At 43.3% G+C, this 21,735-nt stretch overlaps 2 protein-coding genes across 5 annotated transcripts in view; one reads left to right on the top strand and one right to left on the bottom strand.

Annotated features, from left to right (window-relative positions):
* Positions 1-3,337, top strand: part of gphb5 (glycoprotein hormone subunit beta 5) — an 8,340-nt gene extending 5,003 nt beyond the window's left edge. Inside the window, exon 3 of the mRNA XM_020611589.1 lies at positions 2,714-3,337. Coding sequence (XP_020467245.1) covers positions 2,714-2,905 — 192 coding nt within the window. The 3' untranslated portion in view covers positions 2,906-3,337. The remainder of the gene's footprint in view (positions 1-2,713) is intronic.
* A 9,937-nt stretch (positions 3,338-13,274) lies between these two features.
* kcnh5b (potassium voltage-gated channel, subfamily H (eag-related), member 5b) overlaps positions 13,275-21,735 on the bottom strand; it is a 119,345-nt gene continuing 110,884 nt past the window's right edge. For all 4 annotated transcript variants that reach the window (XM_020611583.1, XM_020611584.1, XM_020611580.1 and 1 more), the window contains one exon: positions 13,275-18,598. In XM_020611583.1, the coding sequence (XP_020467239.1) occupies positions 17,516-18,598 (1,083 nt within the window). In that variant the 3' untranslated portion in view covers positions 13,275-17,515. The remainder of the gene's footprint in view (positions 18,599-21,735) is intronic.

Genomic DNA, 21,735 nt, shown 5'->3' with positions numbered 1-21,735 from the left:
ACCCTTGCCAATATCGATATGTTTTTTTGCTATTTTATGCTGAATATATCTGATATGAGATTTCCAGGTGAATTTATCATCAACTATGACACCTAGAAATTTAATTTCATATACTTCTTCTATATTAGCTCCCCCTATTTTCACTTGCAGTTCGTTATCTAGTCTACGATTCCCAAATACCATAAATTTAGTTTTATCCATATTCAGAGATAGAATATTACTATCACACCATTTCTTTATCTTCTCAAGTTCCTGTGAAACCTGTCCCGAGAGTTGCTGTAGGTTATCCCTGGATGCCCATATGGTAGTGTCATCAGCAAATAAGACCACTTTCACTAAATCCGAAACCTTGCACATATTGTTAATGTATAGTATGAATAATTTAGGTCCCAAAACTGAACCTTGAGGCACTCCACATATAAACTTCTGCTATTAAAGTGAATTAATGTTAATTTGTTTTCAGTCTTGACATTGCTGTTAAACTGCTCATCCGTGTAATACTTGCAGTTATTTTCAAAGTTCTTGAAAAAGTTTTTTTCAGGGTCAAAGCCAACTAAATGGGTTGAAAATACATATGATAATGAATTTCAGTGTCTCCGAATGTGTTCAGTTCCAGATCCAGTCCCTCAAAAACTATTAACTTCTGTGACAAATCACTTGCCTCCTTTCGTCCCTGGGTCATGCTTGTTGTTGTTGGTTCCAAAGCTCATCTGCCATCACAGATATCAATATACCTGCATGTTTCCTCAGACCGCTGAGGGTCCAGCGGCCCCTTCATACTCTCCTTGTCTCGGCGTGCTGGTCATGGGTCCAGGATTCTGGTTCCGAGGTCGGGTCACCAGTTTGTCGTATCGCAGAAACGCGATTTCTCCTCTCTCCCTAGCCGCTCTTAACATCGGCATCAACTCTCTTCTTCTCTTCCTCACAGACTCGGGGTAATCTTCGTTGATTTAAATATTGGTTCCCTTCAGCTTCTTTGCTTGCTGCAGAATGTTTGTCTTATCTTTCTGTTTCATCAACTTTACCATCACCGCCCTTGGTCCCCGATCAGAAAGTTTCCTGACTCTGTAAACCCGTTCCATCTCTATATCTTGATGAATTTGCAGTTTGTCCTTTAAAATCTCCTTCACCTTACACTCCGCTTCCGTCCAGCTTTCTCCAGCTGACTCCTTGATTCCCTCGAAGATCAGGTTTTTTTGCTTGGACTGTGCTTCCAATTGCTCCATTTTATACGTAATAGTTATTAGACTCTCACAGGTTTTGTAGACGTCCTGCCTAGTGTCATCGGCAACTTTTTCCTGCACCCCCACGGCCGCTTTAATCGCGTCCACATCTCGCTGGCTAAACTGCAAACTCGTTTTTATCTCCTGTATTTCTTTGGTCATGTCGTCAAGTCTCTTGTTATTTGTCTCCATAAGTAGTTTCACAAAGCCTTGGAAGCTTTCTTGCTGTTGGCACATAAGCGCGGTGTACATCAGCTTCTGCTGATTCAACATCTCAGCTACTTGCGCCGCTGAAATAGAATCTTCTTCAGCCTCAACATCCTCGTTCGCTTCTGGTTTATTAGCTCTTTTCCCTCTTGGAGGCATTTTAATAGTTGTAGAATTTGTTCAAAGACTTGACAATGTAGAAGATGTGAAAAATCGTAGAACAAACAAGAGGAGCAGTAAAGACGTCTGCTCTCGCCCAAACCGGAAAAGTGACACAAAAAAAGTTTGTTTTTGCTTTCCTCCCTCCAGAGGAAGGTCAGTGTAAGGCTGGCTGTGAGTGTGGGCAGGGATTCAGCTGCTACACAGACACACTGGGTGAACTGGTGGAAAGAGATACTGTACATATGAGAAGCCTAAGAAACATGTATATTCTGTGTTTGTATTACCCTACCAAGATCTAATCATCTCCACATAGTAATGTGAGGCTGTCTGAAGTGTAAATCCTAAAGACCGAAGGCGTTTGGAGGAGCGCACCCAGAAACTGAGTTAACGTTCTGCAAGAATGGAAAGCAGCGTGGAATCCAGAGACTGAAGTGACGGCAGCAGTTTCCTTGACAATGCCTCAAGTGCATAAAAGAGGCAACTGGATTTCATAAGTCGCCAGATACAGATTACAAAAAATGCTGTGAAATCTCAAGTTTCATCTGGTACATTGTACACAGTGACAAGAGGCATTAGATGCCTCATGATTCTCTCTGCTTTATTATTGCAGTAAGGCTGGTGTGCATGTATGAGGCCTGGGGTCCGTTCTGTGATGCCCTTTGGATCCCCTCAGGAAGGAAGCTCATCTTTTTATCTGCTCTGTCGTGGGGAGATCAGAAAACAGCAGAGCCACTTTAGGAATGTTTTGTGGAGTAGGTCCATGTGTCGTTTGTATTTGCATCCTACCAGCACACACCAGGACTGAGATGTGTGCTACAAGACAAATACATTTTTCCCAGTATTTGGTGGTGGTGACACCGAAAAGTCACTAAAAGAGCAAAAGTATAACAAATACATTTTTAAAAGGCACTGTAGGTGTTTTACAAGGTAGGAATTGAATTAAACATGTTAGTAGTGCCAGAATTAAAGGCTGCATGTGCAAAACGCTGCCAGCGACAGTTAGCTAACTAGAGCTAACAAGCCAATATCACAAAGCCCAAGAGCTGAAGCTTCAAACAGTCTGGGCAACCTTTGACAGTATTATTAGGTCTATACTGATCATCTCTGTGTTTGTTTTCCAGAAACCCGTCCTGGACCCTCCTTACACTGAGTCCTACCAGCGTGTTTGCACCTACAACAAGACCCGCCTGGTCACTGTGAAGCTGCCCGGCTGTGAGCGGAACATCGACCCAACGTACACCTACCCTGTGGCCCTGAGATGTGACTGTGGAGTCTGTCTGACCAGCACCACTGAATGTTTAACATCTGTGTGACACTAGGCTGAACAGGCAGAAACTGTTCACACTGCTTTAAAAGTTGGATTTCATCTGAAATGTACTCTGCCATCAAGACTGACTAGTTTCTGTCTTTACTTTTCAAATTAAAAAAGAAGAATAACTGAGAATCTATCTGTATTTATTTTGAGTCTATAATAGAGTATAATCAACCTGGTAACCTTTGTCACACAATGATCAGGATATCTGTGTTTTCTCTCCATGTTCTGATCAGGATATCTGTGTTTTCTCTCCATGTTCTGAGCTGTCCTCATAACAAGAGGACACAACTTGCTCTCAGTGACAGGTGTCAAGACGGCTTCTGGATAAGTGACGACATAAAAAAATAATGGCTCATCTGCTTGATCTGATTCTTAAATAGCACCAGAATTTTTATATGAAAACATGAAAAAATTGGAATAATGAACCTTATTTGCTGTATAATATACTGTAACTGACTGACAACAATACTATAAAATGTTTAGAGGAACAGTGGGGAAAAAAGAAAAGACAACATACAGGCAATTTTAGAGCCGCCAGTAAGATTAACCTGCCTGTCTTTGGACTGGGGGAGGAAGCTGGAAAAATCCCACAAAGGCACAGAGGGAACAGGCAAACAGAAGGGCCGCCTTGACCACAAGGTTCGAACCCGGAGCTTTCTTGATGTGAGGTGACAGTGCTAATCATTATAGCACCCATACCAAAAGCCAAGCAAAATAAATAGCTTATGTTGCTGGACTCTCCTCCACCATGTACAGGGGATGACGATGATGGCAGGTGTAATGTGGCACAAAGGGAATTCTTTGCAGCCATTTTCTTTGTACGAGAACAGAAATAAAAAGGGGAAAACGCAAAGACAAACAGCAGAAGAGAGAATATGGAGAAGTTAAAAGAAAAGCCAGAGGAAAGGTTAGGTGTCTGGGCTGCTGGCTCTCCTGAGACCACTGTCATCTTCAACAACCCTAACAGGAGGTGCTCCAACAGCCCCTGCTGTCCTAATCAATCCTGACATTAACATTTCCTCCTTCGGCTGCAGGAGGGGTCAGGGGGCTGCAACCGCTCCTGGCAGGAAAGAGGGAGGACGACGAGCAGGTTCTTAGTGAAACCATAAACGAAACCTCCTAACCTGAGGTCGACCACCACTGGGAGCTCATGGGGAGCTGCAGTGACCCAGATCAGAGACGTTTTATTCAGGGTGAAATGAGCAGTGTTCTCTTTATCATTTTTAAAGGGGTCACCTGGGGGTCAAAGAGGTTGTTGAGCTATATCACCGAGTCACTCTAAGAAATGTGCCACAAAATGTTCAACTTTCCACCCCCATGCTGTGACAACACACATTTACAGTATAATTCAGTTTGGGCATTCTCATCAACCCAGGTATTTTAATCTAACTACTCTGGATAAGTAAAACATGCAGCAGCTAAAGAGACCAAAACCATGCCAAAGTGAAAAGGAGAGTGAATATCAGACTTCTATTCTTATCGGGTGAACATAAAAATGACTCTGAGTGAATGTTAATGTTGTGATTTGTCTGCTGGAGCGGTGAATTCATTGGCAACTGTTTGCTAACATAGGTTCATTAGCAGATAACATGTCAGGGCAGCGTGTTATCAGCTTACTGTGGAGTCAGATCTGTTACTGCAGCTTTCAGTGAAAATATCAATAGAATAAGTCAACTACCCTGGCTAAAAAGTCAGTGGGCAGGCTGAGGTTTACAGGCAGCGTGGGTATACACTACCAGTTTACGACAGGAAGCACTGCGAACTAAGCTTAAAAGGAAGCCGTGTGGTAGGTTCACTAAAGCAGACACTATCAGTTACCTATCAACAGGTGAAAACCTGATGATCCGAGGTCAAAAAGGCTTAGATGCATGACACCTCAGTTAAAGGAGAAACAACAGCAGATCATAAAGTCCAAGCAGCATGAAACAGCCAGTGTGGTACTGCTGTGAGCTTTGGCACCTTCGCTCTAACGTGCTCATGTTACTACAAAGTGATTCTGATACTGACGAAGTGTAGATGGCTCCATATCATATCTGCAGTCATTTACTGTCTGGTCCAGGTTTGAATGTTTAGTTCACTGAAACGGGGTCACTTTCCCACCACCTCTCACTAATAAGCTGCAGACTAGGGTTACGGGCAAGTGAGACGATTTTACAAACTTTAGAGGCAACTTCCCCTCCGCTGCCTGACAGGCACCAGCTGAGGTTATGAATTATACAGATGCTCCAACAGGATCGTGGCGATGGAAGAGGATCTGTGAGGACAACGAACATCAGATTCCTCTAGGGATGCCTGAAATCCTTATCACCTTATCTGCTATGGACATGTAATATGATGGAGACGTGTGGGCGAAGGCTGGTTGATGAACTTGCGTCCACTGGCAGAAAAATCTGCACACAGCATTTCCCCAGAAACAAAAAGAATCATGTGAAGCAATAATTTACTGGTTTCCTTGTTTGTTTTAAATAAATAAGAAAGCACATTTGGAAATCCTTCTGTATTCCCACTTCAGGAATCCTTTTACTTTGTTACATTGCAAGGAAGATCAACTACTTTTTACATATTGAATCTACCTGAGAGCTACAGATGCAGATTTACCATACATTCATTCTACATATAAAGCATAACGGTCTGTGCTTACAAGAAAAAGAAGAGCATCAGACAAGAAAAGTATCAGAGTAGCTACAATGGAGGAACACACAGTCTCAAATTTATTAAACTAAATGTGCAGTAGAGAAATTGAATCAATCAGATGCACAAAAAAAAGTTTCCAATATATCACTATGAGCATTTTGTATAGTTTTTCCACCATGCCCTTTGCAGCTTTGGAACCGATCGCCTACAAATACAGCCTGTCAGCCTATCCGCCTCAAATACCACTGTCATATAATACAACCATGATGGATGGCGGTGGGGTCACAGCACGCCCACCTCCTGTGCAGGAGATAAACCCATAATGCCACATCACCACAGGGAGGTCACACTGCTGCCACTGTACCACTGTGTTAGGCATTACACAACGCCAGTCAGCCTGAAATCTATTTTTATCTAGAGAGACAGACAAAGACCTCATATTCACAATTCAGGGGCTGAAGCTGGTGCTGTCCTCTAGCGGTGCAACAGTGGACCAAATTAAAGGCAACCAACCGAGAGAATGTGAAAGTGTCTGCGACATGATAATGATGCAGCAACCACAGGAACAGATGGCAAGGAGAAGAGAGAAATAGACACACATAGAAATAATATTAGAAACACGGTTCTTTATGTCAACACACAGTGAAACTGCAATAAGAACACTTTGCTAATGTGTATTCTTATGAGAGTGATGTCTCTCAGCAGCACTAACCCCCTGGAATACAGTGAAAACCTGTTTATCATATCATACGTAAGGTCTAGTTTGTCCCTTCTGTTGTTATTCCAGCTTCTCCATCCTGTGTTGTCAAAGTACGGTCTGTAAATCAGTCCCTCCTGCCGCCTAGCCAAGGTTAGAAGAAGGGTTTTTCCAGCTGCCAGTAGTCATGTCAAACAGCCATGGAGGAGCTCTGGGAGGCTAAAAGTCTGAACCAGCGCCTGCCAGAGTGAAAAGGTGGCATCTTCCGCACAGAGTGGGACAAAAGAAAGCACAACAACCAGAGCCAGGGAAGCATCCACACAGCAAGAGCCACAAAGTCATACAACAACCCACATTAGCTTTCCCGCTAAAGTTTCCCTGTTATCTGCCTTGTAAACCAAACATTGTGGGGAAAAACAACACTGCTAATGTCACTTTGCAGGTTATAGTTAATTAGCTGCTCAGTTGCTGCACATTAATCAATCCAGTTAGATGTTGGGGTCCTCCATGCTCCTCAGTGCCACTAACAACACACTGTCTGCCTATGACCTACAATGCAAGTTTGTTTACTTTGTGTCTTGCACCCTAGGGTGCAACACTGTGGCAGTCTGCCAGCTGCTGTCAGTCACACACCACGTCCCTCCAGCCAGCTGAGAGGAGAAGCAGCTGATATTTCCCACAAGGCCTTTGTTTTTTCTTTTACACTATTAAAAATCTGTGATATTATTATACAAAAAAAGATTAGCCTAGCATAGCATATGGCTACCCTGTCTCCATTTTCCAAATACACTCACCAATACCTCTTAGTGATTAACAAGTTATGAAACATTTACCTGTACACAAGTAGAAAAGTTGCAGTTAGTACTTTTACGAGCCATCAGATGCTGGAACCACTTCTGGGTGTAGTGACTTCCTGGAGTCTTGTTGGCAATCGGTGAAGACGTTACACTAAGTACTTTGCAAATTACTGCTTGTCCAGAAACAGCTATCACAGGTTATTTAAACGACAGCACGTTTTAGCAGCAAGGAACTTCATAGTGCTTTTTGCATATAAACATACTTACTTGCGCAGCGGTCGAGCATGCCCATGGTGTGGTGGTGATGGCCCAGTGAGGTGAGCTCTCGTACCCCGCCCTTAGATCCTCAATATCCCCCCAGTCTGTGCCACTCTCACCTCCTCTTGATGATGTAATCCACTGTAATCAGACAAATGCCCTGAAACGGAGCCAAAACACATGCAGGCATCGTATTCAGAATTACAGTACCATCACACGTAGGAACAACAGTCACGACTGCACACACAAACCTGCTTTGTCACACGTGCACACAGATTCAAAACCATGCACACACGACCTGTACAAAGGATTAAGTCTGATCATCAGTGTCATAAAGAAAAGTCTTCTGGACTCAAACCAGTGAGACATGCAGTTATTTAAAGGAGGAAATTCAAATCGCCATAATTACAATAGGAACCGGAATTTTAAAAAAAAACAGACATTCATCTTGGCCACAAAAATGTTATAATGTCCTAACACTGTAAGTCTTAAATCTAACTGAACCTTTATTGTTACAGTTTCTCTCTGTTCTTCAGTCTCTGCTGTGGCAATAACCCAGCTGCCCCCAGGGATCAGTGACGTTTTGTACAGTACATCAGCTCTTATGTAAAACTTTTAGTCTGTCAGAGAACTTTAGATCCGAGAGGGACAGCTGCTTCAGAGTAAACCAGTGAGTTTGGAACACGCTGGGTATTTTTTACTCCATAAAAGACAAAGAGATTGTTCCAGTTTGGGTCTGTTAAAATGGGACAACATCAAACAGACTTCTTGTTTTGTTTTGCATTTGTGATGTGAGAAGCTATGATGTATTTATGGCTGCAGCATCAGAACAATAACAAGTATTACACAGCTATTACCTCATGTTCTGGTGGCCGACCTTCCTCTCTGAGGGTTTCTCCGGATGCTGTGATTTTGATTACGCTGATTTGCTGCTGAAAGTCAGCAACAACACCACAATGACTTTTTAAAAAATTATTAAACCAAGAAATCTTTGTACAATTCTTTAACTCATTTTGATGTGGAAAGCATGAGCTCACCTTCACTGTGATCGACTGCTGGCGTGTCGTATTCAGGAAAAATCCTGCTGCGCCCCTGCCCTGACCTGACCCAGGGACTGTTTGTATTGCTTCTACTGTTATGATCAAATGAGAAGGTACGAAGATTTTGTGTGTGATGTATAAACTGTCAACTGTCAGATAATAGAAAAAAAAGCTTTGAGAGTTGACCCAGAATTAAGATCTGGTTTTAATCAACCAGATCACATTAATCTTCACGGGGGTGACTGTGGTTCAGTGGGTAGAGCAGTCGTCTCCCAACCGGAGGATCAATGGTTCGAATCTCAGTTCCTGCGGTCCACATGTCAACGTGTCTTTGGGCAGGACACTGAACCCCCAAGTTGCCCCCATTGGTGTGAGTTGGCGCCACAGATGGCTGCCTCGGTTCTGTAATGGAAACATACTTGGCCAAATAAAGGTGATTATCCTACAGACTAACTAAAATAATCTAATAAATGCAGGCTGTGTGTTGTGCCAAGCAGCTCTTTCTTGAATTTGTCTGCCCAGGAGAACCTACTTCAAATTTCCTCTCATGGGAGCTGGATCGATAAAGAATTACACAGACTTCCTTGTCAGTTTCTTTTTGCTTCATTGGATCTCACCTCCACTGTCCTTGAAGAGAAAATACACTTGCAGGTAGAATGACTGTTAATACTGTTTACTTCATTTTCACTTGATACACTGTACAGTAAACCGAACACCAGAATGAACCCAAATCTTTTTAAGCAGATTTCAAAAAGAAACTGGTAAAACTGGTGCCGTTCATTCTAAATCTCATCATCACCTCTGAGTTCTTAGTCCTTCCTATATTGCCACATCTCATTCTCCACATTCTGGCAGCTTCACCATGTGTCACACAATCTCAAAGATCTATTCTCCCCTAATCACTGATATTAAATGAGTCATCCAGCTGGATCTGCACTGAGAACAACAAAAGGGTGAAGCTGATTCACTCAGAGGTGACCTCTCCATCAGACTGCTGACATTTTTTAAATCAAGTACAAATTGCAAGAAACAGTTTTCACATCAAATTCTCATATTTGTAGATGAATTTTACTCAAATATTCTTCCCAAAATATAGCATATATTTTAAAGCTGTGTCAATGTTTTGGCTTCAAAAGCAGTTATAATAAGGCTGAGTGAAACTGCCTCCAAAGCTGCTGATTCACACAAAGAGAAACTAAAATAGTAATACCCACACATCATGATTGACACAATAAAGAAACAATTCTGGAGTAATTGAGCTTCAAACTGCAGTAACTCAGAGCCTTTCACACTCTCCCTTTTCACCAGCAGCAATTACAACTCTTTTCCCAGAGAACCTGCTGGCACATCCCAGGCTGACGGGTGTCAGTTGGGGTAAAACAGCGCATCTCCTCCTCTATTTCAGGAGCAGTGAAGAGATGCTAAAGGGGATAAGCATGTGCTGCTTCCTGGCACCAAAATGAGGCTCAGCTTTAACATTTGGAGACGTCAGAGGCTTCATGTGTCCAGGCAGAACGGTAGGTAGGTCGGCTGGAGCTGCAGCACAGTCTTGACAGGCTAATTTCTCCTTTGTGTTTCTTTTGGCTCGCAGTCAGCACTCACCATCCACAGGAAAGTACCTGTGATAATTCTACTGTCTGCTGGTAATTGGCCGAGGAGACCCTGGGCCTCTCACATCACAAATGGGCCCTAATGTCAAAGAAATGCCTGACGAGACTAGTTGGACAGATTAATAGATGGAAAGACTGTCAGAAAAATACTGAGAAGAAACTGGCATCAGCCCTTTTTTAAATGCTGAAATGCTACCAAGTCACAACACCTCTAGCTCCTCCAAGCACCTTAACGAGATTCTGTGTTAAACTGGGAGTAAAGATGATTTCATATTACACTGATCCTCTTAGCAGCAGCCTGGGGCGTGTCTTATGAATTCTGGTCAGGAAGGCTGAAATAGGACAAGTCAGACTGAAGCAGGAAAAGGAAGGATAACTAGAGGTGCCAAATAGGGTTAAGCTGCAGGGCAGGATGAAAAGTACCAGACTGCGGTTTTCTAAATTTAACGTTACAATGAGGTTATATTGGTTTTAACGGAGCACTTAGTTTAATAAGAACCAGAACCTGCAGAAAGACGCCAGTTATTAAAGTTCATAAATACGTGACTAAAGTCAATCGTTTCACTTTCAGTTAAGTCTATAATTCTACATTAAATGCAGAAGCGTTACTGTCTATACCGCATTCTGATGACTTCTGCTACACATGTGCACACGCAGAAAGTTAAAGTTACAAGGTGTTTACCACGTTTTCTGGCGGGCGTGTTCCTCGCTCTTGTCCCCTTGCAGAAGTTACTCATGTGCTGCATTGCGTTAGCTTCATAGGTTAGTTTGATAGCAGCTGAAGATATATGTCATGTCCCGTCGCCTGTAAAAGTCAGAGTCATTATAGCTATTACTATATTTTCTTGGTTTAACCGATTTGGACCAAAATGTCACTTGAAACCCACAGGTTTAGCTGGCTAGCTGGCTAACAGTTCAGGCTGGGCGGCAGAATGACAGCACCATAGCAACGGAGGCGGGACTTGTCACAGCCTTTCATACTTTTCATTGGCCCAAAATGGCACAGGGGGAGGAGCCATGGCTCGAATGGCAGATTTAATTGATTACAACTTTTTATAAACATTATATTTACAGACATAAAAAGCAGCGAAAGCCGTTTATAAAACTCTCAGGGGACTAAGCAACAAATCATACACAGATACTGCACAGATTAATATCTGAACAGAACAAACAGATAAATAAGTAGAAATTAAAATAAAATTTAAAAAAATAAAGATATATAACCAGGGGCTTAGAATAAATCAAATTGATTGATTTCAGATAAAACACTTTGGGTTTCTTTACCGCTCATATACCTTTGTGAGGCATTTAGCAACCAGACACATTCATGGGTTTGTTTTGGTAACATTAGTGACCTAGCATGGTCATGATTTCACCTTTCCTTTGAATTAATATGTAATCCAACCTTGTGTAACGTTGGTGCTCTGTATCACAGAGCGTTCTACCTACTTGTTACTTAGCTAATGCCAGCTGCAGCTTAATTTTATAAAGTTTGTACCAAACAGGCTAGGAAACAGGACGTGATGGTAGGAGCAAAGAGCAGTTGGAAGAAGCTTGGTGTCAGTTTGTTTCGAGCCTCATTGGACCCTCTAGGCTGAAAAGGCATTAGGTAGAGATTTAATGCTCTGTTCAGAGACAGAGCAGAGGAAGCTGTTTAGAAGAAATGCTGTTTAGAGATGTGGAAACAGACACAGAACTCCAGATAGAGTATCCCAGACAGCTGTTTATTACTCTGACACTACAGTTTAGGGGTGCAACTGTAAATCAATACATGAGTCAGTGTGGGGGTTTCAGTGCTGATCCATACCACTGTTTTAACAAAAACCACAGGAACTGGTAACATTCCAGCAGAAAATGGAGAAAAGTGTTTCCTACAGGGCCCCATTTATTTTAAATTGTGCAAAGTTTCACAACCAAGTCTGAGCTAAAGTTGGCATTGATGAAAAATTAATCCTGGTGAGAAAATTCTGCAGGTTGTGTCAATTTTCTGAGGTAGGCTACAGTAAGTGAAACAATAGAAAATTCTATCGTATGCAGGGAATGACTTCCATTTCTTTTAGTGTCATCCTCACTGTTATATCCAGAATCGAATCAAGCCAAAGGATCATTTTATTAAATGGTTGTGCCCGCTGCATCCCCAGAGAGCTGGATTCGTGGTGTCAGTCAGTCGGGAAGACGCAGACAGACTGAGCATCATCGGCATGCTGAGGAGCACATGGTGGAGTTACAAGAGAGGAGATCAAAGAGAGGGGAGATGACAGAGGGACAGCAGGATCAGAGGGGTTAAGGCGGAGGATAGAGAGGAGGCCCCAGAGGAGGACGAATGAGATGCACAGAGAGGAGAGGTTTTTCAAAGAGAGATGGGACAGAAGAGGACCTCCTATGGTTTCAAGGTTATGACAGAGAGACAAAAAGAAAGAAAGAGGAGGAGAAAGAAACCCTCTTAAAAAAACATCACTCCCAGTGAGAAGGCTGGGAGATCCAGTGGGGACGCTGGTTGGGAGGACTGTTGTACATTCAAGCGGCAAAGCCAAAAACCTGTGCTGAAAGGTCTGTCTGTGTGTGTCTGTGTGTGTCTGTGTGTGTGTGTGTGTGTGTGTGTGTGTGTGTAAGCATGCACAGGGCTCAGATCTCCTTCATCCTCTTGTTAGTGAATAAAGAAGAGGATGTGCTCTCTGTTGCCCGTGTCCCCTCACACAACCTGACAACTTGCAAAAGTTTTTAGGTGAGTTCATCAACTCTCAAACTCAACACGGGGTCGATCCCGTCGTAGGAGCCCCCTGTCCTGCACCGCTAACTGCTGAGGGAGCAGTTTCTGGAGTGTTATATTTGAAAATAGAATCACTGTATTGCAAATCTAAAAATTGTGGCTTTTTTTTTTATAGCAATTCTTACCCAGCACTAGATTTCCACTTTATTCGGAGCTCGTTCTAAAGGCAGGGATGGAGGAGAAAGGCGAACTTATAAAACTGGCTCATCTGTGACAGCATTGTATGTAGCACTGCATGGAGCCTGGAGTGCACCACTGGAGTACCTATAGACTAGTACTTTGTTTAGGTATAATCAAGTGACGGGTATAGCTAGGTTTATTTATTCTGTAACCTATGACTCCACAAAGCAGCAGTTCGACCTGCTGTTTACACATCTTTACATTAAAGAGAAAACCAAAAGTGTGCATGTTAAAAATGACTTCAGATGTATTCTGAAAGGCAATAATTAATAAAAAATCCTCTATCTTCACATTCAATTATTATTTTAAAATGACAACAAACACCATTATTGGCAAATTTTATATTTTAAATGTGTTTTACTTTGAGTTTTGTTTTAATTTTAATGCTTTGATTTCTATTAGTTTTTTTAATTAATACATGTATTATTTGGTTATACGAACACTGTGAAAGTACTAAGTTCTTCCGATGGTACACTCCAGACTCCACTTAAACTAAGGTTGAGAATGTTTGAATATACTTGATTCTACCAACATTTCTCCACACAGAGCAACTATTAGTGGCCATTTTACCATCACGCTACAGGCTGACAAGCTGATCCAACTGAGGTCATTTTAAGGTAGTTTTAATTTCTTCAGCACATACTATGTACCTTTCTCAGTGGAAAGGAGTAGGTTCTGGGGAGAAACATCTGTCGTCACTCTCAGTTCTTCAGATACATGTACACAGCTGCATCGCACATGGTTTTCCTAGGCTTAAACTAAGATTATAAAATACCATTTAAGGACACGTCAAGAGCTGGATTCCTCCACTATCTCTGAAAGATTCTAAAATTAACTTGATAGTTTCCTTGTTTGAAAAGTTTTACAGTTGCAGAAAAGGTCTGTGTCATTTCTAATCGTGCTTTGTGGTGTTTGTTGTTCTGGAGCACCACCTTCAGCTCTATCAGACACAGCTGTGCTGTCAGGCCACTATCAGCCAGGAACCTTCAGTATGTAGCTTTAAAAGGAAAAACCCATTTCAGTGAGTCTTCTCAGGTCTACCTACTGTAGATACACACATCTCTTATATTTGATGCATTCTGGCAATTTTTTGCTGCAGCCTCTATTCCTCCAGCTGCAGCAGCGAGTGGCTTCCTGGTTTCCAGCTTTTAACATGTCTCAGAGCAAAGTCTGTGTGAGCAACCAGGAAGGAAAGTGAGTCGTGCCCACTTGGTCAAAACCCTCATCTAAACTGACATGAATTTGAAAGACATTTTTGATTCTAATTGTGTGTTACTAGCTTAAGCATGTTGTGTACGTCTGATTTAGATGAAGATCATGTTGTATGACCAGTTTAACAGAAGACCAGATCACTCCGTTAACGCACTTCTCTCACCACTGTAATGATGTGTATGTTCTGGCCACTTATTCATACAAAGGAAACGCAGTGCACCACTAGCGGATCACGAATCTGAACCACAGCTGCAGGACACATCACCAGTAACTGTCCTGTCACTGTGTTCAAGTGGAGCATTAAATATGAAGTCCATCATTTTTAATCTTATTTGTTTATGTTAATGGTTTTATGTTCTTTATAAAGCACTTGTATTTGATCAATGCTACTTAAGGTTATTATTTCTGAGGATGAAAGCGATGACTGACAATCTCGCATTTCCTTAAACCTGATTTTATGCTGCTCACCATTTGGTTAGTTTAGGTAACAAACATATGTCGTCATGTCTACACATGTAAACAACCCATCAGAACGATGCACTTGCAGTAATTGCCCTACTGCTGGCTCGCCCACTCATACTATATCCTATGGAACAATAAAATTCCATCAGTCTGCCCCTTTACAAATATTGCATAGCTGTGCACAGTGTTTGATACAAGTAGCACATCTGTACGATATGAGAGATTTGAAGCATTCTGACATGTGCTGCTCTACACAGGCACAGTGGCAGTCATTAAGTCCATCAATACATCACTTTCTACACAATCGTAGAGGCCAAATTGCCTGAAACTGCTGCTGAAGTGCCCCCGAGCAAGGCACCTAGCCCTGATTCATGCAGGGGATCTACGCAGTGGCCACAAGCAGAGAGAACAAGAGCTGCACCGGGAAGCTGTCAGCAGTGACAGAGTGGGAATGGGAAGCAAGCTGCTACAGAGAACCAGCCTGTGCGCACATTGAAACTCCCATTCAAATGAGTCATCTTAAATTATCTCTCTGAAAGCTAAACCTGATTAGCACATAGTGACAGAAACCTCGTGTCTGAACTCATCTTCTCGAGTGTTTTATTCCAATTAGCAGGACGAAGTTATGAATCGGCATCATTTTCCAGCGTGGTGACAGCAGACAGAGGCAACTGCTAATGAGTCAACACATCTAACATGACAGTTTCATCCGAGCCCGGAAAGAGATGTTGAAATTTCAGTGCAATAACTGGTTTGGTGCAACTTTTGTGAGCCAGAATATAAAATTTATCGAAAACTGTCAATGATATAGATGTTGTGTTGTTGTTGTTTTTTTTTTTAATAAGATACACTTGACTGCCTTCACATGTGTGGAATCATTCAAATTAAACATTTAGGCCAAAAGTAAACACTGTACGACTTTTCCCCCTCCAATTTTTTACAATCAGTTCATGCTGATCCATCTTTTTGTGCCAGGGTCAGAAAAACATACGCCTTATTAGAAATCAATTCAGGGGAACGTCACCAATTTTACATGTAAAGGCTCATCATAAGGGGTAGTGTCAGGCTTACCAGTAACTCTTCAGCTTCACACTTTGAGCTTTTCATTGGAAATCTAGGATTTAGTTTTAGTTTATGTTTATTTTAAATTTGACCCATGCTGGGAACGCAATGTCAGAATGTTGTGGACTTTGATTTTGGCAACTTTCTCCAGCTGTAAGTAAACACACCACCAAACCAGTGAAGTACCACATGGTATTTCTGCAGTGGTGTGAGATGTGCCAGACAGCATGCTCAAGCCTGACCAATAAAATAAAGTGTGGACTCCAACAACATGTTAAAGTGCAGAAAACGTCTTGATATGCTAGTCTCTCCGCAGCATCGGTCATTTTCTTTGACACACTACATGGTTTAAAACTACAAGTTGTCATATCCACTGATTTCTTTCTTCTCTGACAACCCGTGTGTGTCTAGTCAGAAAGAATATAGTTCCACTGAAATGTCTGGAAATCCAGCCAGCTGTCGACAGAGAGCTAATGTGGCCACCTGAAGGTGTGTCACACCACCTGAAAACTCTGCTTTTTTCCCTTCCATCAGCTCATTTTCTGCCCTGTCCATTCCATCCCAGCAGGAAAGACAAATATTCCACGACGGCCGCTGTTCATGCATCATCGGCCTCATCACACGTGTGTGCGTGTCATGTGATGAGTGCTGCTGCACTGGCCGATCTGCCTTTTATGTAGAAAAAAGGGTTCACATCAAGAGATGCCGTCACCCTGTACACACACACACACGCATACATGCACTCTGGAGCATAAAGCTACTCCTTTGCATGCAGATTTTGAAAAGTGATATCATATAAAGTACAGCATTCAATTTTTTGTTACTTGAGCTTTTTGTGGCGAAGCTGTTGTTAATGGGATTTCGAGCGGACTGATTCAGACTGCTGTGTGTGGTGCTGGGGCTGTGGGACTACATGTGCTGAGTGGACTTTTATGTGAACTAAACTGCTTTCTTGTCGTCCCAAGTTTACTCAAAGTGCATTCAGCCATCCCTGATTCATGCAGAGGAATGGAACAAAAGAAACTTCCTTCATTCACCAGCACAATAACAAACATTCAGAAAAGTCTAGCGGCATACCCGAGCGGTGCACAGACACAAGGAGGATTCTAACAAAATAACCATTTGGGGTTTACCAGACATTAAAATGAGGCCAAAGACATTTCCGTAATCAAAAATAGAAATTATTGTAAGAAGCAAAATCACTAACCAATATAAAAAAATATGTACTTCACACCATAAAATTCCCTCCCTGTGCTAAGGGATGTTGCTTCATCATATCTGGGTATGTGTGTTCCTAGAGAGCGAGGAATCAAACTTCTATTTCACAGGCAAAGAAAAAAAATCCATCCCCTTCAACTTCTCTGTGTATAAAGAATCCATGCACAATCCCTTTGCAGGTAAACCCTTTTTGTTATTCAGTGTTAAGAGTGCTACCAGTGTGCAAACCCTGAATGTCCACATAGGAAATTATCAGTGAAAAATATTTATATGTACACTATAGCTCAATAAAATGTCTCTTTAAATTCAATTTGCATGCAGTCAACTGCATAATATACAGGCAATAATGACGTTCATTTGTTGTTTCTTTGGCAGACCAGAATCCAGCTGGACATGCATAGAGAGGTATATACAATCAGAGGACTGGGTTCCAGGTCACTGAGCAGTGTGGACACACAGGACCTGGATGCAAAAGTCAGTGTGCAAATGCTAAAGGAGCCAGTTTTTAGCCCGGGGGACTGAGACCAGTGGCTTAACTGGATCTGACAGAGCAGAATGCCCACAAAACGAGCATACCCTTGAAATGATCAGTGTGATCACAGTAGTGTAATGTGGCATCTGACCACTGTTATTGCAGTACACTCCCTACACCACTGGATGGGCTCTCTTCAGAGCCCCTCATCCTTCTCTGAGTCTGGAGAAACAGGCCTGGAGACGGTGAAAATGTCCTGACGTTGTATTTTGGTTCTGGGTGTGGTGGAGGCAGATGTCACCCCCGTGGACGGTTGCCTCTTGTCCGACAACAGTTTGATAATTTCGGCTACCTGACTCTCCAGGGCGCCCAGACGGCCTCCCAGAGTTTGGATGTCCCCCCGGAGCTCCAGCCGGGTCTCATGCAGGGCGGCTTGCAGAGCCTGCTCCGGGATGGAGCAGAAAGGGTGAGGGGACCCTGCTCCTCCGGGGAGAGGGCTGTGGAGGAGGGGAGTGACCGCGACAGGGGTCCGTGCCTCCCCCGCCCGATCGATCCGCAGCTCACTCTTGGTGATGCCGCTGTCGCAGGAGTCTGTCTTACGGAGGGGGTTGTTGCTGGACACCGCACCCTTCTCTACATCCCCACACCCCCCTGCTTCCTGCCCTTTACCCTCCTGAGAGAGCATCTCCACAGAAACAGCTTTGTTGTTCAGCCCCTCCTTCCTGGCCTCAACTGGGGCCATGCTGCTTTTCAGACGCATCCAGCTGCTGGCCTTGGGGGCCGACTTCCCCAGCGCAGGGCTGGTGCTGACTTTGAGCCTGACTGTCTGCTCACCTCCCCCTGCAACAGAACTGGGCTGCAGCTCCATGATGTCACAGTTGTTTTGCTTGGCAGGGGGCCCGCCGGCATGGCTGTATGCCAGCGAGCTCTGCATAGGCGTGACCTGAGACACGGTCAGCACGCTGCTACTGGGCGGGGCCCCATTCTGTATGGAGGAGTGGGGTAGCTGCAGGCTGAGTGGCAGGGGAGGCTGCAGGCTGGAGTGGCCCAGCTGCACACTGTGGGGGTGCAGGTGCTGCTCCACCTGCAGCTGGTTCTTCTCTATGTCCAGCTGTGAGGCAGCTGCAGCTCCCTGGTTGCGGAGCTCCTTTTGCTGCTTGAACTTCTGGAAAAGCTTCCGGACTGGATGGTCCTGCGGGATGGTAAGCTGCACCTCATTCTTCGCTCGCTGCCGCTCCTCTTCCTCCTTCTTCACCTCACTGATCTTGCGGAAAATGATCTGCAGGGGAAACAGAGAAAAGGACAACACGCTGCAAATCAGAACACATCATTTCATATGAATCTGAAGAATAAATGTTCACTCTCCGATGTTCCCCACCGAGCGCCACACATTAATCATCAGAGATAAAGTTTTTTTCTACAACAAGGATAAATGAGGAAGATTTATTGCTATGAAAATCTGTCAGTCTGTTGTAACTTTTTCACTTGGGGACATTCACATCCGCTCTTCAGTGCACTCAGGTACTGTAAAGCGTAGCTGGCTTCTGGAGATTCGTGTTAAATTATCCATCAGTGCTCCTACACCTCCCTCTGTATTATTTTGCCTGAGTCTGGCGCCAGGCTCTCTCCTGGCTCCCCTTACACACTAATTACATTGGGAATGACAGAAATCCCTGCCAGGCAAGCAGCCAGCCATCTAACTGGTGAAGTGTTATTCTTGGTTAAAATGATAATGCTCCCAATAGACGGGCAGCTGAGTCGATCTGTGAGTTAAAGATGGAAGTGAGGGGAGTCGCCCACCTTCCTTGCCATCCATAATCTACCCAACCAACCATTTTTACCACCTAAACTCATCTATTCTGTACTTCCTCCGCATCCGACCACTGCTGCCGAGAGCTTCCTGAGCCAACCGAGCAAATTCTGCTCTCAGCTAGAAGAGATGATATGAGGTGGGGGAGATGGAGATTCCGTGTCAATCATTTCAAATCTCCACAGAGGAAAAATTGGAAGATTCATACTTTTAATTAAACTCTGACAAGTACAGTGTAGGTTGATTAAAAGTAAATGAAAAGTTACCACTGGTTTTTCTTTGTCTCTTTCATACAGTAATTATGTATAAATCAAGAAGAGAATCTGTCACAAATGAGCTGATGATGCTGATTTGATAAGACCAAATATAATAAATTTCCATTAACCTAAACTTAACATTAACATCAGCCACTAGGTCAAGTCCATTCCCCTTATGGTAACAACCAAAATGTCACACAAAGTGCAAAGGTACCTCGACACATCCAACTGAAAATGCGTTTCCTTATCTTTCAGCAGTTACACATGATGTTGCTCACACTGGTTACTGTGTGAGAGCTGTCCAGTAACACCGCTACCTTCAAAATGACTGATCCAAGTTAATGGAAACCCACCTTAACTTTTTCGCTCTCGCAACAAAGTGCATCTAAATTTGAAAATCTGTATTTTCTGAAGGAGCTGAGATTTGAACTGGAACAACCTGTGGCAGCTGAAACAAAGAGACTTAGGCAGCAGCTGTAACCGGTGCTGAAAGATGTAAGCACTAAATGAAGATGATGAAGATGGTGACAGAGCACAGCTGTCCAGACCATGAACTCATGATGTGGTCTGTCAGCTGTCTGTCCCACTCCTCACTAGATACTGACTGTGAGTTGTTGGTCGCCTAGTGAAAGCAGGAGGAGGAGCTGTTTTCAGGTTTTTCACCGTGGACAGAGTCTCTATTAAAGCAACATGGAAACACAAATGTGGATGCAAATCACTGCACACGAAACGGGTGTTTTATATTTTTGATGTCTCAGTTAACAGCGAGGCACAGACAGTAGCTGAAAGCAGTTGGAGCTGACGGGACTGTTGAAAGAAGTGTCAGGTGATGTGAACATGACATTACATCAAAACAAGTGAATGACTTAGAGCTTTTGTTTTGATCTTTAAAGGATTTGAGTTGAATCTATTTTTGCCACCTCTATTCAACCATTTTCCAACTTGAAACCAGCCAGTTGGGTGTCGTGCCTCAGCTGACTGTTTAACCACAACATCCTGGGCTTGAGACCAGGCTGCAAACCTCACCACATGTCACATTCCTGTCAAATAAAGTTAAGTCTTACTACTTTTGGGATGATTCTGTAATAAGGGCAGAAACTGGCCATCGGACAGCTCATCATCCTGCTCTTAAAATAGGGCGACACTCACATGACTAAATCTGGGAGGAAAAGTGACACCTGAAGCTCATTTCTCATATTCACACATAAACACACACACACACCGTGACCGGCTCTGCATTGTGCTAATACAGTGCATCCATCAGTTTCACTGGCTGGCACCTAACGTACTTGTTCGTCATCACGAGTCTGTCAGTTAGGCGTGGAACTGTGGTTGTGTAAACGCCGCCAGTATTGTGCACAATTTTAGGACAGTTTGCTCTCGACCTCTGAAACAGAAGCAGAGAAAACCTGCTGCAGACATCTGCTTCACTGTGGTCTGGTCCTTGCTGACCGCCCTGCATCCACTCCCTGATAGACTACAGCCTGGCATATCTTAACCTTTGGCCTCAAACCCTTGACCCAACTTTGGCCAGAACCACAACCAGGGCTTCTGCCTGACTAATTGTTTCAGCACAGAATAAACACACAAAAATACACAAGCTCACACATACATGCCTCTGCATCATATCTGAAAGCCCTTTTAATGTAGCATGTAACAGAGGAATTCTATTTACCCCAGAAAATGCTTTTGTGACAATATTATGTTTGAGACACACAACCGACCTCTTATCTGCACAAATCCTAACTATTCACACGAGTTTTAAATATAAAATGTAGCCCTACTGCCAGTTAAGAATGTTGACACTGTCACAACAATATTATAATTTTTTATTCCTCATTTTCTATACAATATATCTGCACATGGTCAATACAGCAGGGTCGTGTGCTGAGCCAGAGCTCCTGACACAATCGGTACACAGCCCTGCTGCTCCTTTTCTCCAAACAGAAACTTTCTGTGCCACATTAGACAAAGTCATTTACGAAGATGCATCAGTGTAAAGACTTTGGCTGCAGGTCAGAGCCTTTAAAAGACTAAAGAAATTCATCTGGCATTGCAGCAGTAGTTGGCAGCTCCATACGTTCTGCATAATTTCTGCTGATCCAATTACTCTGTCCTGTCTCGCTGACAGCCTGCGCTCTCACACAGAGCCTCATTCACAGCCTGAAGTGGTCGTCCACCGTGACACATGCACAGAATAACCAGGAGTTATGAGTAATGCTGCAGAGTGTCCCTCTCTCGTCTGTGTCTGAGAAGTTGGAAGAGAAGGTGAGGTAGATAAATGGCTCCTCTGGAGCCACTCAGCTGAACAGATGTCAGATTAACACAGGAGTGTACTGTGAGATGTGC

The sequence above is a fragment of the Monopterus albus genome, unplaced genomic scaffold (genome assembly GCF_001952655.1).
Source record: "Monopterus albus unplaced genomic scaffold, M_albus_1.0 scaffold115.1, whole genome shotgun sequence".
NCBI lineage: Eukaryota > Metazoa > Chordata > Actinopteri > Synbranchiformes > Synbranchidae > Monopterus > Monopterus albus.
Note: the sequence above shows the minus strand (reverse complement) of the source record. Positions and strands in the feature narration are given on the sequence as shown.